At 45.0% G+C, this 17368-nt stretch overlaps 3 protein-coding genes across 4 annotated transcripts; 2 read left to right on the forward strand and 1 right to left on the reverse strand.

Annotated features, from left to right (window-relative positions):
* Nucleotides 1–50: 50 nt before the first annotated feature.
* rnf2 (ring finger protein 2) lies at nt 51–4652 on the forward strand. Of its 2 annotated transcripts, none has more exons than XM_077615530.1 (9): nt 51–552; nt 1332–1428; nt 1492–1652; nt 1752–1834; nt 2047–2179; nt 2614–2713; nt 2803–2975; nt 3061–3250; nt 3628–4652. In XM_077615530.1, the coding sequence occupies exons 2-9, from the start codon at nt 1342–1344 to the stop codon at nt 3727–3729; spliced, it is 1029 nt and encodes a 342-aa protein (XP_077471656.1). In that variant the 5' UTR covers nt 51–552; nt 1332–1341; the 3' UTR covers nt 3730–4652. The 2 variants fall into 2 exon arrangements, with proteins under 2 accessions (XP_077471656.1, XP_077471657.1); XM_077615531.1 differs by lacking the exon at nt 51–552 and adding an exon at nt 666–692.
* Nucleotides 4653–4701: 49 nt separating this feature from the next.
* On the reverse strand, nt 4702–7534 carry tyw3 (tRNA-yW synthesizing protein 3 homolog (S. cerevisiae)). The gene is made up of 6 exons (XM_077615533.1): nt 6924–7534; nt 6311–6391; nt 6114–6212; nt 5680–5751; nt 5455–5588; nt 4702–5110 (listed from the first exon to the last, which is right to left on the reverse strand). Exons 1-6 carry the CDS (start codon nt 7089–7091, stop codon nt 4897–4899), a joined length of 768 nt encoding a protein of 255 aa, XP_077471659.1. The 5' UTR covers nt 7092–7534; the 3' UTR covers nt 4702–4896.
* LOC144085858 (phospholipid phosphatase-related protein type 4-like) lies at nt 6985–17265 on the forward strand. The gene is made up of 12 exons (XM_077615521.1): nt 6985–7134; nt 7938–8227; nt 9519–9704; nt 10242–10377; nt 11023–11218; nt 11603–11660; nt 11863–12036; nt 12132–12267; nt 12602–12827; nt 12910–13531; nt 13632–13779; nt 14066–17265. Exons 2-12 carry the CDS (start codon nt 8156–8158, stop codon nt 14830–14832), a joined length of 2721 nt encoding a protein of 906 aa, XP_077471647.1. The 5' UTR covers nt 6985–7134; nt 7938–8155; the 3' UTR covers nt 14833–17265.
* The last annotated feature ends 103 nt before the right edge of the window (nt 17266–17368 follow it).

Genomic DNA, 17368 nt, shown 5'->3' on the forward strand with positions numbered 1-17368 from the left:
TAAAAAGGTTAGTAAGCTGAACCCATAATGTATTAATATATGGGTATAGTTTTGTAAACTGCACTTCAGATTAGTAAAATGTGGATACATAGTAGACAATTACAGGTACAGTTTAGTATTCTTTACCTCTACGTATTTTATACTTATTATCCTGTATATATACATATGTGATTGTATTACCATATTTGTCTAAATTTTGTCTCTGATTTGGATTTCCCCCATATGGATCAATCAAGGACATTTTTTATACGTATCCACATATTACTCATCTATATTGCGACTTTTTTAATGGAATAAAATCATTTCTTTACCTATAGATGAGTAAATTTACCAATACTAGTATTTTATTTTTCTAACCTGGCACTAAGGAGCGCCTTATGATTCAGCCTTTTGAATTGTTGGGCGGTGATCATCCACGGGGTGGCGCTCGTGGCCTCAAGTGCTCACTAACCACCATGTAAGACAATAGGAGACGGCGAAGAAGAAAGCCCCCTTCTCGGCCATATTACATGAACCAAAACGTATTCTTTTTCGATCGACGTAAACCTTTAGGTAAGTACGGAGTCCTTTATCATTCTCTGCAAAATACGTTATTAGCGTCTATCTTTGTGTCATGCGTATGTTATTTGGCCTTTAAAAGTCTCCAAATCTTCCCTTGTGGGTTTTATACTCGGGCTCGTTGAGTTAATTAGGTCGGACACTGTTGTTGTTTTCCATGTCAACGACTAGCCTAGCTAATTCTTTTGCACATTATTGATGCTGACGATTAATTTGACAACGCGTTCATTAAATTGTTGCCCCGGTGAATACAAAATGATTCATTTGGTGTTTCCGCGCGTCGTGTTCTTTTGATAAAATGTCACGTCTCTGTTATTAGCATCGAAACGCCGTAGCCTAATGGCGAAGGTGGTTAGCATTGGCCTACTTTTTGTTTAATCATGATGAGCCTGAGATGTCATTTCATACAAACATTGAGAAATTAAATTTAAGGGCGGAGGTTCCGACAATTGGGCCTTTTTTCCTGCATAAACACGTTCGGAAACACTTGGCGTAATTAAACAGCTGACTTGTAACAGCTTTGCTCTTTGAAATTCCATTTAATAACATTCTCGATAGCCTTTTCTATTGTATTTTACGGTATCATTTTTATATAGGACTGCCGGTTGTTCAATATTTGCAACGATATAACATGTTTTCACACGGCACTACATACCTTGTAAATATTGTTATTTGTGTTATGTATTCCAAAATATTCACCGGGAGATGTTTTTCATTTGTGGCTAATATTCCAAAATGGAAAGACTAATATTAATCCAGACTTTACGTTTCAGTTCTACGGCGATGACTCAAACGGTGCAGACCAACGGGGTTCAAGCCCTGAGTAAGACCTGGGAGTTGAGCCTTTATGAACTGCAAAGAACTCCTCAGGTAAAAGGTTGAACGATGCTCATTTGTAATTCACCAGTCTAAAACGAATTCGCCGTTTTGTAGGAAGCCATCACGGACGGGTTGGAGATTGCCGTTTCGCCCAGGTCGCTACACAGCGAACTCATGTGTCCCATTTGCCTGGACATGCTGAAAAACACCATGACGACCAAAGAATGCCTTCACCGCTTCTGTGCCGATTGCATTATCACGGCTTTGCGATCTGGGTGAGTCCATTTTATTTTTTCTTCTAATCCGTCATTTCTCATTTTTAACTCGCCGCCAAAGGAAGTGAAAGATGAGCATGTTGCTATTTGTGATTTTAGCAATAAAGAATGTCCTACGTGTCGCAAGAAATTGGTTTCCAAGAGGTCGCTGCGTCCTGACCCGAATTTCGACGCGCTGATCAGTAAGTGTTTTTACGCTCTCCGTTTGGGAAAGGGGAATTGTTTGAAATACAATGTCAGCCATGTCATTATGCAAGAAAGACTGTGACCCTTGAGTGTCCCAAAAAAACGACTGTTGTAGGTGTCCTATTTTTGTTCTACTATGGCACGTAGCGGGCGACACGAAGCACAAATGGCGCTCTATTTACATGGTTCTCCCCCACCCCCCTTTTAGGCAAGATTTACCCTAGCCGAGACGAGTACGAAGCGCACCAGGAAAGAGTGCTGGCTCGCATCAGCAAACATAACAACCAGCAAGCACTTTCCGACAGCATCGAGGAAGGACTCAAGATCCAGGCTATCACCAGGTAAACCCTTCTCACCTGCGCACCTCAGTTTAATAGTTATAGGAAGCCACTGTGGTTGACCGCATTTCTGTGTACTCGTGATCGACTGGCACCGATTACTAGTAGTTGGAGGGGGCCGATAACAATATTAATTTGCAGTAAAAGTCTAAAAAAAATGCAAGCTGTGACAGGTCGTTTGTTAGCGAGAGCCCGGCTGCATCTGAGCTCAAATAACCCACTTTTAAATTGATTTCTTCATATCGACCAGTCGGATTACAAAAAGGCCGATATCGATACACGTCAAATTGGCAAATATTGGCCAAAATAACCCTGTAACGGGCAATCACTACGATAAAGAAAATGTCAAATCGGCGTGCTTGGCCAAGATGTCTTATTGTGTCGATGGGAAAAAGTAAGCGTGGGCTCTGCTCCATTTCGACTCGTTTTCCCGTCAGACTGCAGCGCGGCAAAAGGCAAACGGTGGAGAACGGCAGCGGGGCCGAAGACAACGGCGACTCTTCGCATTGCAGCAATGCGTCCGTCCACAGCAATCAGGTTAGCCATCGGTCCGGCTCGGTATCGGCGTCGTCTGACGAAAGGGATCTGTGTTTTATCCGAGCATTGTTGACCCGTGCACTTTGCAGGAGGCCGGCCCCAGCATAAAGCGCACCAAGACCAGCGACGACAGCGGGCTGGACATGGACAACGCCGCGGAGAACGGCGGCGGCGACTCGGTGATCGACAGCGGCGCCAGCGAGATCGAATTGGTTTTCAGGCCCCATCCCACCCTGATGGAGAAGGACGACGGTCACAACAGGTGGCCGTGCCGAAAGACGCCGCCCTACATACGTATCTGACCGCCGAGCGGACGTGCTGAAATATCCGTCCCGGTTTTTGCGCAGCGTGGAGTTTGTGCCCCGCTACATCAAGACATCCGGGAACGCCACGGTGGATCACCTGTCCAAGTACCTGGCCGTGCGTCTGGCCCTGGAGGAGCTCCGAAGGAACACCGAGGCCAGTCCCGTCAACGTGGACGCGGCCTCGGAGAAGCAGTACACCATCTACATACCCACCGCCGGAAACCAGTTCACGGTGAGTACGAACGATACTTTCTGGCAACATGTGACACGTCTATGGCCGCAAAAAGACCTGTTCTTGCAATGCACATATTGACGGTCAGATGGCGCCAACATTGAAAGGATTGTGTATGTTTTGGTCGTACTTTAACAATGTCCAGTCAATACTTGGCCTGAGTAATGCATTCAATGGAAAATAGCCATACGCAAGACCACATCAATTCATTTAAAACTGATGTTAAAACCCCGTGGTGAGTCTTAGCCCATAATTCAATAGGTTAGTGCTCAGATTTTTCCTTCTGGCTCGCTATAGTGCTAAATTTCGAGTTCATGAGTACTAGCTGACTTCTCTCAGATCTCTGCCGCATATGACTTTGTAAAATGTTGGCACAGGTTCTGAACGGTTCCTTCTCTTTGGAGCTGGTCAGCGAAAAGTACTGGAAGGTCAACAAACCCATGGAACTATACTTTGCCCCCACCAAAGAACACAAGTAGTGCAGCCAGCCCCCGTGGCCAAGTGGAGCTTTGGAGCGTCTCCACGCAAAGAAGGTGAACTGTATCTGGCGAAAAACGGACGGGCGAGTTTTTTTTGGGGGGTGGGATGGGGGATCCTCCCGAAATGACTCTTGTAAAAAGAAACTTTTCTTATATCTTTGTGTTTTTTTTTTCCCCCCAGTAGCCATTAGTAGACTAGCGCAGCGCAGTGCCCGACGGGTACAACGCGCAAGCTAGTAGTCATTCTGTTCATAATGGGGTTTTCAACAATAAATTGACTGTACTTGTCTTCATGCAACCAACCCCTTCCCCCTTTTTTTGTAGTTTTACTTCCATTGGGGCGAGAATTTTAAATTTGATCTCGTAGTCTTGGGAGCCAAGCGAATGGATTTGACAAAACCATTTGGGTTTCTATCTTTGTCAATGGCACCCAAAACGAGTGGCACTCCACGGTGTAAAAATGAAGGTTTTTGCCCGACGATTGCAATTATATTTATTGTTGCTCCGATACTAAATGTAGCTAAAACAATGTCATCGGTATTGGGAGTACAAAAATATAAAATGATGCGCAATATGTACTATTCCAGATCTGGTTTACATTTAGATCATCAGTTTCAAATGTATTTCATCATCAATGTGCTTTAAAAAAAGCATATGGCTGATTTTTTTTTTAAACCCCAAAAATATTAAACAACCTCCAATATTGGATTTGGTCAGAATAGCCATGAAATAGTATCGGTGCAACACTAATTAAATCAGCATCTAGTTTGATGAATGAATAATTTCCTAAGCCAATAGGCTCTGTCGTTGGGCAATTTTCCATCCGTGTACAGTTTTTGTGTTGTCGTTCCACTTCAAATCCAATTAATTTTCATCTGATGTGTAAGTGCCATTTTGTCACATTAAAAGTGGAAGGACTTCAAGCTTTGTTGTTCTTTTAAAAGCCCTCAGGGGGAAAAAAATTGACACCCCTTAAAGCCAACATCTTGTGTTTTTTACTTCAAGTAACAAAAGGTAGAGCAAGCACTAGTGGACATTTTTTCATAGGGGCTGTTGGTAAATCACAAAATTGTTCCCATGACTCACTGTAAATTAAAAAAATAATGGGGACTTTTTGTCATTGTTAATAAATAAATGTTCCCAGATCTCCTGAGATGCGACTCCAAATCAAAGAGCACCGTTGAGCCATTGCGATAGATGCAGATCTTCATCCATCGCCACCATACTTCCACTCTGGCAATGGTCGCTTTGACGGCTGGGTTTGTCTTTCTTCTGCCCGGGCGTTATTGACCGATTGTCCTCGGTCGTTAGCCTTTCTTCTCTGTCTGCTCGTTTGGGTCGTCTGTTTGTCATCCCGGTTGTCTGGATACGCTGGTAAAACCTAGAGAAAGGACGTTTAAAAGCTGCTGTGAAATGGCGACTGATTAAAAAATTGTCCATTCTGGTTGTGATGTCTATTCTAGATTTCTCATGCTGTGCTAACCGTCTAGCATGCGCACACGGCCACAAGAGACAGCCGATAGACAACATAGTAGTGGAAATGTGCATTTTCAGGTTGACTTCATCTTTTTAGATTTTTTTTTCTGTGCGTGTAGCCAAAGGCAACTGAGAAATGGCTAACTAGAGCTAATGTAATTTTCAAGCCCTTTCTTTTTTGGCATGGATTTGTGTCCAAAGTCACTTGCATTAGTATTTCATGGCACCCTGAGGAAGCACAATACTGACCTTTCAATTCGTCGCAAGTTTTCCTCCATCTTTTCATTGGCAATTTCAATTAAAAATTGGATATATTCTTGTGAAACCAAGACGCTTCCTTGTTTACTCAGCGGAACTTCCAGACCATGGGTGCAGCGGACTGCCTACCAAAGAAAAAAAAATACAAAAGTTAACTCTTTTAGGTCTGGACACACATCAAATGTTAAGTTTTTCAAAATCAGTGTTTTACTGTACCATCATGATCTTCCCCGTCTTGCCCAAACTGATACCGGAGTTCCTGAAGCCGGATTGGACACCGGCCGAAAGCTAAAAAACATAGGAAAACAAACTTTGTGAAAAAATGAATGTTAATTATTTTTAAGAAAAACAATTTATTTCTGCAGAGACTGCTTGGACGGAGGACTCTAAAAGTCACTCACTACTCCATTATTCGTGGATTCATGGATCAGACTGAAATTTGGTAAGTATATTCCGGGGATGAATACACAACAAACCAAAGTACCATTGTGATTTTTTGGGGGGTCTCGGGATGGAATATAATTGGATTCTTTGTTGACGTAGTTGCTATAGCTATTGGAAAGACGGCGGTTTTGTGTCACATCTTGTTTGGGTCTTGGTTCATCTGAACTTGCTGATGAAAATCATTTGCAGCCCCTTTTTGTCCTCACCAACAATTGCGCGTCCTCCAGTGTCCGACACTGAACGTGGAGCACAAAAGGTTCGAATTTCAGGACGGCGTTCCCACAAGACTTGTCCAAAGCCGCCGTCTGTCAAGCAAAAGCATCCCATTAACAGAGTACAACTGTAATATAAAATATATTTAAACACACCTTTGAATATGTTTGTGAGAAAAAGAAATACTCACCACATCCTCAAATTTGCATTTGCTGTGCGAGACAAAAAGCCAGGTCAGATCTTTCTTTGGCACACCGCAGCGTTCGGGAGCCTTAAACAGATGAACAAAAACAATGGCCCAAAATGAATGTATTTATCTAAATGTAGGCACTTATCATATGTATGCTTTGCTTTGTTTTTGGAGCTATTCTCACAGAAAATTGAGTTTTGAAGCTGATCTTAAATTCAAAACAAGTGGCTTAGGTCACTTGTTGATTTCAATGATAAGGACTTTTCATGAAGGACGAAAAATAACGAGTAGACTTGATTTGTACTTCTTAGGTTGACATCTTTGATGACTTGCAAGTGAAATATGAAGTAGCTCTGAGGGTTCCACGCCTTGCCATTGACTGATAGGTGGCTTCAAACTTTAGATCCCACTCCAATTGATCAAAAATATGGGTAAGCAAAAACAATGGGCTTTTCCATCCCCTATAATCTGTGTTGTTGTGCGATTTTTTTTAAAGCCTTCTATACTTTACCATTTTTAGTTTATATGCTAAAAACGTTACAAAGGGATGGTTGTATTTGTATTATTTATATTTTTTTTTGTGTGAAAGAATTTCCAAGCTTTCCTCGCTCACCGCATCCATGACAGTAATTCGTCCGGAGCACGAGCTGGTTGTGAAATAGTCCTCGTGGCTATTGAGCAAAGACACCAAATGAACGATATCTTCATCCACGCTGGCTTTTTTGCTCAGGTCGGCTTTGCTCAGGCACCGTTTCTTCCACTGGTCAAAGTTCTTCTCCATTTGTCAAGTTCTTCACGAGCAAGCAGACCAGCGAAAACGAAAGGTAAACAAGCCCCTTTTTCTTCTGCTTCTTCTTCGTCCCATAGGCGCCATGACCGCCACCTGTTGCTGTGTTTGGGTAACTGCATTGCCTAAAAGATACATTCTTGAGGAGCTCGTTGAAATTCCTAGCGGAATGGTGAAACCAGGCACGTGATTGGATATGTTGACTCCAAACCGACAATTGACGGTGATAGACGTCCAAATACAAATTGGGAGGGAAGCTAGCGAATAAACGAACGGCTACTCCTGAGAGAGAAATTGGTGGGCGGGTGCATTTTGGAAAGGGAGAGCAAATTTGATATTTGATTTGTCCGTATTGACAGTGAGAGACGTCCAATTTCATTTAGTTTATCGCTACTAAACGTCGAATCCATTTGAACTGGGAGTTTGGCACCGAACGAATGGACGTATTTGCCCCCCCCCCCCCCCCCCCCCCCCGAAAAAAACCGTCACATTTGCCTTGGCCAAAATGAACGCATTTTCGTTCGCTGCCGTATCTCCCACCTCTAGCAGATTGGACGTCTATCAAAGTAGTGCATGCATAGTTCCCAAATAGGGCAGGTCGTGCTCTAGGTGGTTCACGAGCGCACGCGCAACAACGTGCGTGGGCTCGTTCTCGCGCGTTCGCGCGGCTAGATTCGTCCGCAAGTTAGCTAGCCCATTAACTAACTAACTAGCTAACTAACGAACTAACTAACACCGATGTGTGGTCACGGAGCGGAGCGCGGAAGCGCCCAATCGCCGTACACCTCGCCGTTTCTCGCCGCTCCTTCCAACGTTCCTCCTTCTGTCTTTCGGTAACAGTTGGCGTTCGGACGTCATGCCAAGGACGCGCGTCCAAATCCGGGCGTTTAGGACCGCCGAGCGCCGCCAGCTCTAGGTCACCACAGCACAGATAGTCATTGTGCAGGAGGGGAGAAAGGACAGCATTTTTGGAAGGAAGGACGGACGGACGGACGGACGGTGGAGATCGAGCGCCTCGTCTCTCAGGAAAACGGGAAGCTCAGAAACAGTAGATCGGGATGGAACGTCTCCAATTTGGAAAGGAGACAAAGGACAGCGTAACGCTGCTGCCATGTTTTTATTTTGTAGAGGTGAGTAGATTTTTTTTTGCTTGTATTTTTTGTTGTTGTTGTTGTTATTACCTTCATCTATCGTCTCTCGGGAGGGGGCTGAAGCTTAACGTTCTCATCTTCACTCATTCGTTACCAATTAGATTTGGTGATGACAATCGCGTTCCAATCATTGAGACGATCGATCGAATCAGGCTCAGTCAATAGGTGTATATTAGGGATGCAGATTTGGTCAAATTCTCCCGGAAAGTTGAATGGAAACTCTTTCTTTTTAAAAAATTTTTTTTGTGTTCGCGGGGGTGCTGGAACCTATCCCAGCCAAATGTGGGCAGCAGGGGGGAATGGGTTGCTAGCCAATCGCAGGGTGCCTGGAGACAGATAAGCGTGCCATTAGCCTAACTGAACACTAAAATAAATTGTAAATATCTTGGTAGCTCGTTGCTTTTATTTGGGGGGGGGGGGGGGGGGGGGGGTTAAATGTGGACATATTTCAATAAATTTTAGCAAACACCTCAGATGACCTCAGTCATGTGATACCACCCACACAAGAGCTCGTTTAAAATCTTGCTTAGTCCTTATATAAATGAAAATAATACAGAGGTATATTGCAAAAATATATAGAAAAACATTTACATTTGGACATTCTGCCCCCTTCCCCTCTTTAATACATTTTCCTTGGTATCGTATCAGCAGATGCTCAAAATCCAAGGACCAGGGCTCGCATGCAAAAATAGGCCTTTGGCACATTTATATTTATATAGAAATAATGATTGTTGTATGTATTTTCTTTGAGATTAATGGCATAAAATCAGCCTGAAGCAGCATGCATCTACAAATGTTGAAATATCAATTAGAGTAAGGATTTTTTTTCTCTGTATGGCAGATTTTTCTTCTTCAGTTTCCTTTCTTTTTCTTGTCCGTTGCTATGTGCCCGCATTTATTTCTCACTGTGTCATATCATCCTACCCGCTAACGGCTGCTAGGCAACAACGAAGGACCGAATGAGGTTTATTTTTGTAGCCGCGCGCTCCGGCCAAATAGGGAAAATATCACCCGTGCAACGTACGCTAAAGAAATAACACATCGCCATACGCCACGATAAAATGCATTTTGAAATGTTTGTTGGAAAATAACAATCATGGGGACCGTGTTTCATGCATCAAGTAGTGCTGCAACTTAAAACTATCCAGTGCAGACACTAGTATTTTTCTCCAAAGTAACCCTTTTAATTGGGATAGAAAATATGTTTCATAGCACATTTCATTGATGTTTTCTTCTAACTTGACTGTTTTTGTCTGTCTTTTTTTGGCAGATACCTATCCTAGCGCTATCTGTCATCAGTCTCTACTTCCTGGAGCTAACAGATCTTTTCCAGCCAGTGCATTCTGGGTACAGCTGCAACGACAAAAGTCTTTCTCTGCCCTACGTCACGTCGCAAAAAGACGTTTGTCCTCTGCCTCTGCTTTTTAGCTTGGCCTTTGCCATTCCTACCACGACCGTGAGTACCACGCACTTACTTATATGTTCCAGATGCTATCCGCTAGCTAGCTAGCATCAGGTGGTGCTGCTGTGAATTGAAACAAGTTAAAACGTTACGTAGATGTCCAATCCACGTGAACTGGGGGGTTGGCAACGATTAAACGGACGTTCGTTCATTTGCTGCCAACCCTCCCACTTCAAATGGACTGGACGTCTAACACCCAAGTACATCAAATGTAGCAATGATAGAAAATTAAAGTTAAGAATGAAATTAAAGTATCAAAAAGGAAGGACACATTTTTGTTTTCAATTGATTAACTAAGGTTTCCTCTTTTTTTGATGTTTTTGTAATTTTCCATCTATAATTGTATTTTTCTTATCATTATTATTTACTCCCCCAATGCTTTTTGATGTCCATCTTTTTATTCAAATTCAGTCATCAAGGGAGACAAAAAAGGTTTGGGGGCAGGTCTTAGTTTTGAATGCTACAATGAAAAAAGTGCACTCGATTCCAGGAACAATTGATTAAAGCAAGTTTTGTTTTTCTTTGACTTAGATCCTGATAGGAGAGGCCATCCTCTTCTGCTACCTCTCCAGGAGGCCACCCGGCGACCGTCGTCCGACGGAGGCCAGCATCGGCGCCGCCGGCTGCAATTTCAACTCTTACATTCGCAGAGTGGTTCGCTTCACAGGTGAGCAAAACAAGCCAAAACAGGCCAACTTTCCCTCTTCTTTTCCTTTGTATACCAGCCGAATGGAGTCAAGTTCCTCTCGTATTTGGCTGTCGGCGTCGCCGCGTAAGTCCGGCAGTAAAGCGACGCCACACCACCTGTGATTGCCGCCATCTGTTTTAATTTAGCCTCTAAAGGTTTTTTTGTTTGTTTGCGTGTAGCTTCATTGATTTCTCAATCTGGGTTTTTAGTCTACCTTGGCACATATGACACGGAGTTGCAAGTCACCCGGTCGGTCCACCTGCTCTTTTCTTCTCTTCTGAAAGCACCATTTGGTGCAATTAAGGTCCTCGGGGGCCTCGTTTGGGGCCTCAAAATCTTTGCCCGTCCGCGTCTGATCAAATTGGCTGGAAAAACAGCAAAATTGAGGTTACCGTATTTTCCCCAACAATATGGCCCACTTATTGTTTGGCTGGTCCTGAGACTTTTCTATTTGTTCTCTATGACCACTCACTGTCCGTATGTATATATGTCTTCTTTTTTTCTCAGTTGCTAGTTTTCTGAAAAAATGTAAACAGATGCCTACTTACATGATATGCTATTTTAAAATGTGTATTTTTTATTTGGACGAGTGGCTTCTAATCTGCAGTTCTGTCTTTTTCCCAGGCGTCCACATCTTCGGCCTGTGCGTGACCGCACTGATGACGGACATTTTTCAACTTTCCACCGGACAGCACACCCCGTTCTGGCTGGACGTGTGCAAACCCAACTTAAGCCACATCAACGTATCCACCTGCGACGAAGCTTTCATCCTGGACGATATTTGTTCCGGACAAGATAGCCGTCTCATCGTTGCCGGGAGGTAAATATTTGTTGTCTGTAGAGCTCACCTTTTGTTTATCCAATAAGATTTGAATCAAAACAAATACGTGACCATTTCAGGATAGCATGAGCAGTGCAGGATGACGTATTACTCGTGTTATCTTAGCATTAGCATTTCAGGATAATAATATTACCATGTCACTACCATTTCAGGATGCTATGTTACCATTAGCATTTTGGGATAATGTATTTCCATTTCAGGTTCATTTTATATTAGCATTAGCAATGCCAGGTAATGCATTACCATGCCACTACCATTTCAGGATTATATTATATTAGCATAATGTGTCTAGAAGCTAAGTTTTCATGAATGCAAAGTCTGCATTTTGGCTTTGATTGACCACATTTGACTCCTTATTTTCAGGAAGTCTTTCCCCTCTCAGCACGCGTCTGTGGCCGGCTTTGCTGCCGTTTACGTCTCGGTAAGTCCACGCACGCCGTCATTAATCTCAGTATTTTGGGATCATGTTAGCTCGACATTAGCATTTTAAGTTGATGTGGCTACCAGCCACGACTCAAAACCCTCATTTTGCATCATACATGTCGACAGGTGACCAATGATTTCTGTTTTTTAATAGTAGTAATATCAACAAATGCTAAGTGGTGTTTTGAACTATGTTTCAGATGTATTTAAACACAGTGCTGACGGATTCCACCAAGCTACTGAAGCCTCTCTTGGTCTTTTCTTTCATCATGTTGGCCATCCTCTCTGGACTAACCCGGGTCATCCAGTTCCGGAACCACCCCGTTGACGTCTACTGCGGTTGGGTCCTGGGTTTAGCCGTCGCCGCCTACCTGGTAAGCAGTCCACGGCGACTCTTTAAATGGATTTCTTTACGCCACGGCTGTTTTTGTGCCTATCCTTCCCACCGACGTCGTATTTCCGGATTCAGGGAATTTTCGCGGTGGGAAGCTTCCGGCCTGGAGAAGATAAGTCCAAGAGGCAAAAGTTGTCTTTTACCTTGAGGAAGCCTCCCCCCTCTTCTTTCCACAGCGTCTGCCAGTCCGAAGTCAACAATAGCCATCAAGGTAAAGAAACGGAAGCCTTCGGTGAAAATGGAAAAGTCAAAACAAGTTTGGCTAACACGGCTAACGCGACTAAACAAGACCAAATCAACTTTAGCACATTCATTTCTACGCAGTTTATGGAAACGGGGCCCGGTGTGAGTATGCTAAGTCGCTTAATACAAGGTTGCCGATGACGTTTTTAAAAGGGTAGTTTTCAACCGAAGGTTAAAAAAAATAGGTATGTTGACATTAAACGCGATCTTACAAAGTGGGTTTGGAAAATGTGACCTTTTATGAAAAGCGCTCGATAGGCCTCGTTTGTACTTGGCGCTATTGTTTTGATATTGCCCTCTAGCGGCCCAGCACATGTTGACAGCCAGCCAAGCGGAAGCCATGGGCATGAGGGGCGCTTTGCACGGGCTTTCCCCCGAGCGACCAAGAGCCGTCCTGACGCGGAGCGCCTCCTATCGGGAGCCTTCCCAGTCCAACCTCAAGGTCACCAACGCCGATTTGGAGATGATGATTCCGCCCAGTCCCATGACCGCTTGTGATAAAAGCTTTAACAGCAGCACGTTGCCAAGGTAACATCACCACATTATTATTATTTTTTTTCCCGGCTCTCCGATTGTTCTCTTAAACAACTCTCCGCCCCCTCCCCCACAGGAACCACGGCGGCTCCTCTTCAGACGGCGGTCGCCTTCCACGCCGTCACGCCTCCGTCCACGCCTCCATGGATTCGGCCCGATCCAAGCAACTGCTCAGCCAGTGGAAGAACAAAAACGACAAACGCAAGCTGTCCCTGCAGGTGATGGACGGCATCCGGCCGGCTTCCTCGTCCCCCCAGAGGGACGCCCGCCCTCGCCACCCTTGCCAAACGGCGGAGGCGGAGCTCCGCCGCTTCTCCCCGGCCGGCGGGCAGGACGCCGCCGCCGGCCACGTCCCGGTCCCCTACGTCAAGATGGCCGCCGGCTGCGTTCCCAATAAGAACGGGCAACTCCAGAACGGGGGCGGCGGCTTCCCCGGTGGGGGCGGCGGCGGCCTACCCGGCGGGGGCTTCCCCGGCGGGGGCAGGGGCGCGGTCCAGTCGCGCCCCGGCTCCTCGCAGCTGGTTCACATCCCCGAGGAGGAAAACTACGGCGTCAAGGAGGACGAGAGCGAATCGGAAGACGGCGGCGGCGCTTTCGACGGCCCAATGTCCGCCGTGCACCAGTGGGCAAGGGTGCCGGAGAAGAGCACCCTGCCCTGCCGACCCCTCAGCGCCGGCGGGCAGCCTCGACTGATGCAGGTGACCTCCGTCTAATCCGTTAGCACGGGGAGCCCCAATTGGGATGCAGCCGTGGCGCCTTCTCCATTATTCGAGCTAACCAACGCTGGGTCTTTTGTAGGTGATTGGTTTTTCCAAACCGGCGGCTTTGCTCAACTCCCGCTCGGAAGACGGCGGCAGCACCGTCAGTTGCAGCGGCTCCATCCGCTACCGAACCCTGATGGACCAAGACCCCTCCCCGCCGGCTTCCACCACGGGTGTCATGGAAGGTAGCGTGGTGTCCAATTCATGGGAATGACTTCCTTATTGCAGTAGATTCTCTAGTAGTGAGTCTAGGAAAATATTAGCTTTTACCTGTCCGTCTGTCAAACGTCCGTCGGCGAAACGTCTTTAGGCGAATCATCCGAGTACTGTTCATAAAATGGCTTCCTTTCATTTAAGAATGTCAAAGAATGAAGTGAATGGGGATGTATTCAGGTCAACTGATCCGCTCCCGCCGGATTGGACGCCCGGTTCTGAAGAGCTCCACCTACTGACCTCTCTTATGTTCCTCAGGCCAAGCCGTGGAACGCGGCGGTGGCGGCGGCGGCGGCGGCATAGTCCGCGTGGAAGCCCACCCCGAATCCGACAAGCCGGTGGTGAAACCCCCCAGCACGGACGGCAGCGGCTCCTGGCGCTGGACCCCCACGGAAAAACGTCCGTCCCTCCGACAGTCGCCTTTCGCCGCCGCCTGCGCCGCCGCCGACTCGCCCCGGAACGCCGACGGCTTCGGCGACCCCCCGCCGGACGGCCGGCGGAGCGTCACGGGCGAGCCATTCGAGGGCAAAGTGGTCTCGGAGGGCAAGCGCCCCCATCTGGTCTACCCTTTCCACCCGTCCCTCCCCAATCTGTCGGACGGCAACCCCTGCAATCCTCTGACCCCCAACGCCGTCTTCTCGCCCCCTTTCCATTTCCACCCCCAGCAGGTCACCACCATTCGCGTCACCCCCGTGGAAGGGACGGCGAGCGTGGGCAGCGACGGCAGCTCCGACGGCCAATCGGCCGCGTCCTCCAGCCGGGAGTCCACCCTGAGGAGGAAAAGCGGCGCCGACGCGGGTCGCGAGGTGGGCAACGACGTCTTCAAAAGCCAAAGCGGGGGGCCCTTTTTCCAAGACAATGCCGCCGTCCACCACAACCGCCAGTTGCAAGGTTTGTTCGGGCGGCCCGCCCCGCACCCGTACCCACACCCTCACCCGTACCCGCACCCTCCGCCCACTTTGCCCCGCCCCGTCATGCCGCACCCGCCCCCTCAAAGTCTAGGTTTGGCCTTTAAGGAAGCGTAAGCATCAAAACGTGGCCAAATCTGGTGGTTGGTCGCTAGTGGAGACTCGGTTTCTGGGCCATATTTTCACCCTTTGCCAACCGTGGCGAGCTAGCGCGCTTTTTTAAAAAAACTGATTGGCTGCCGGTGACATCCCATCCGATTTTAACGAGGGGGGCGGGAATCGGCAGAGATGGTTTGATGGCTGCCGACCCCCAAGGCGTTACCGTCTTGTAGTATTCATTCATTCATTTTCTCAATCACTTCTCCTCACAAGGGTCACGGGGGTGCCGGAGCCAGCTCACAGGCAGGGGACACTCTGAAATGGTTGCCAGCCAATCATGGGGCACAAGTAGACAAGCAATCACTCATTGGTAGGGAAATTTAGCGTGCTAAATTAGCCTAGCATGCATGTTTTGGGGCTAGGGGATAAAACCAGAGTACCCGGAGATAAACCCACGCAAGCCCGGGGGAGAGCATTCAAACTCCAGAATGAGCATAAACCTGGGATCGAACCCTCGACCCCAGAACTGTGAGGCCGACACGCTAACCACTTTATTTTATTTTTAGTTTATTTTCATCTTACTCGTAAACAAATGTGCGAGTGTGGAGTTTGACTGTTCTTCCCAGGCCTGCATGGGTTTTCTACGGGTACTCCAGTTTTCTCTCAAAACATGCACGCAAGCTAGGCTAAATGTACGCTAAATTTTCCCGAGCTACGACTGAATGCGGGTTGGTCTCCCTCTGCCTTGTGATTGGCTGGCCACCCATTCAGCGGACTGAGATAGGCTCCGGCACCCCCGCGGCCCTTGTGAGGACAAACGGAATGGAAAAGGAATTGTCAGTTGGAATTCCAAGTATAGTAAAATGAACAATTTCCTTTGTTTATACTGCACTTGAGTCGTCATGGAAATAACACGTGTATATGCGCATTAAGTAGAATGAAAACATGTATAGTAATTTTGAGACTATATGCCGCACCCATGGTATGATGGTATATCATCATACAACCCCTATTTTGTCCACATATAAGCCGTAGTTCAAAGTAGGAGATGAAAGTAGTGTCTTATAGTCTGAAAATTACGCTATTTATACATATATATATGAATTTTTTTAGATAATTATCTTATAATACGCCAAGTGAGATGACCAAATGATGTATGGAATACATCTTTAAATGAAAATAATCTATTTAAATTTCTGTATACATCAAATATATTTCAAGTATTTTTTCATCAAAATAATCACTACTAGCATTAGATATGTTTCCTAAATAAAATAATCTGATGAAGAATGTTATAGTATATTAGGATTATTTAATTGCTCGTTTGGCCTTGCGTAAATGCTCCGCCCTCAATATACGACAATATTACAGTTTATTATACTTCGGAGGCACCTTAGTTTTTACCACATATTATTATTCTTATTCTTATTATTATTATATAGTGTTCTTAACTCATTAAAACCGGGAGGTCCGTCCGCGAATGGTCATGCTTTTGTGCCATTGACGGCCATAGACGTCCGAAATGGAATTTTTCGTCCAATCATTTTAGACTGGTGAATGTAAATGAGTCGTTTGTGTGTCGTGTATAAATAAATGCCTGTAAATAGTACAAGCCAAGATAGGGAGGTTGCAAGTTGAATATTGATAAGGATAGTATATAAGGATAGTATCACGTTTAAACTAAGCTTTTTAAAATTGTTTACATTTTTTTAATGACTTTTGAAAGAAACGCGCCTGTGAAAATTTGCACTAAATTCAAATGTGGACTTGATTATGAATTTGATCAATAATAGCTTAAGCCAAAAGTAAAAACCGTGGATCGCAAAAAATAATATTTAAAATAATATAAGAAAATTTAAATAATTCCAGACACTTGAAAAAGAATATTTACGGTTTCCCATTTTAAGAAAATTTAATCAGACAATATCTACACTTTGTTCCTTTTTTAAAAATTAAATCCAAGAGATATTTAACTTTTTTCTCTTTTGTTTACTAAAATTTATTTAACAAAAATAAAACTGTTTAAAAATAAAGTATATAAAAGAGTGAAAAAAATATGTGAAGAGGTCAACTTGGACAGGTATGACTTTTTTTGTAAAGGTGATATTTAGCAAATGTTTGTAAATATCCAGCTTTGTTCAAATGTATTTTTATTTTTTGCTTCATTTGTGGAAAAATGGGCATCGCTTCTTCATGGGTGACTTTCTTGAAACAACCATTATTTATTCCTCTGATATTTTTTCAGTATTGCCTTAATAACCGTCGTGCATATACAAACATAGATAAACCTGCCATAGCTTTGACTATGTTTACCATTTTCGAGCCTTTTAAAACGTGCACGTCATGTGTGCATCTAGTAGTTGTTGTTTCTTGTTTGCATCAAATGATATCAAACCTGGACTTTGTATTTTGTCTGTGAAGCCGATAATTTATAAAAACTTCAATCTGGTAGCCAATGTGTATTTTTTTCTCTTTGCTTAATAGAAACTCTAATATTTCCACTCGCATTCATTTGTTGCTAAATTAGTTTTTCTTTCTATTCAATTTTGTAATG

This window comes from Stigmatopora argus, chromosome 12 (genome assembly GCF_051989625.1).
Source record: "Stigmatopora argus isolate UIUO_Sarg chromosome 12, RoL_Sarg_1.0, whole genome shotgun sequence".
Taxonomy (NCBI): Eukaryota; Metazoa; Chordata; class Actinopteri; order Syngnathiformes; family Syngnathidae; genus Stigmatopora; species Stigmatopora argus.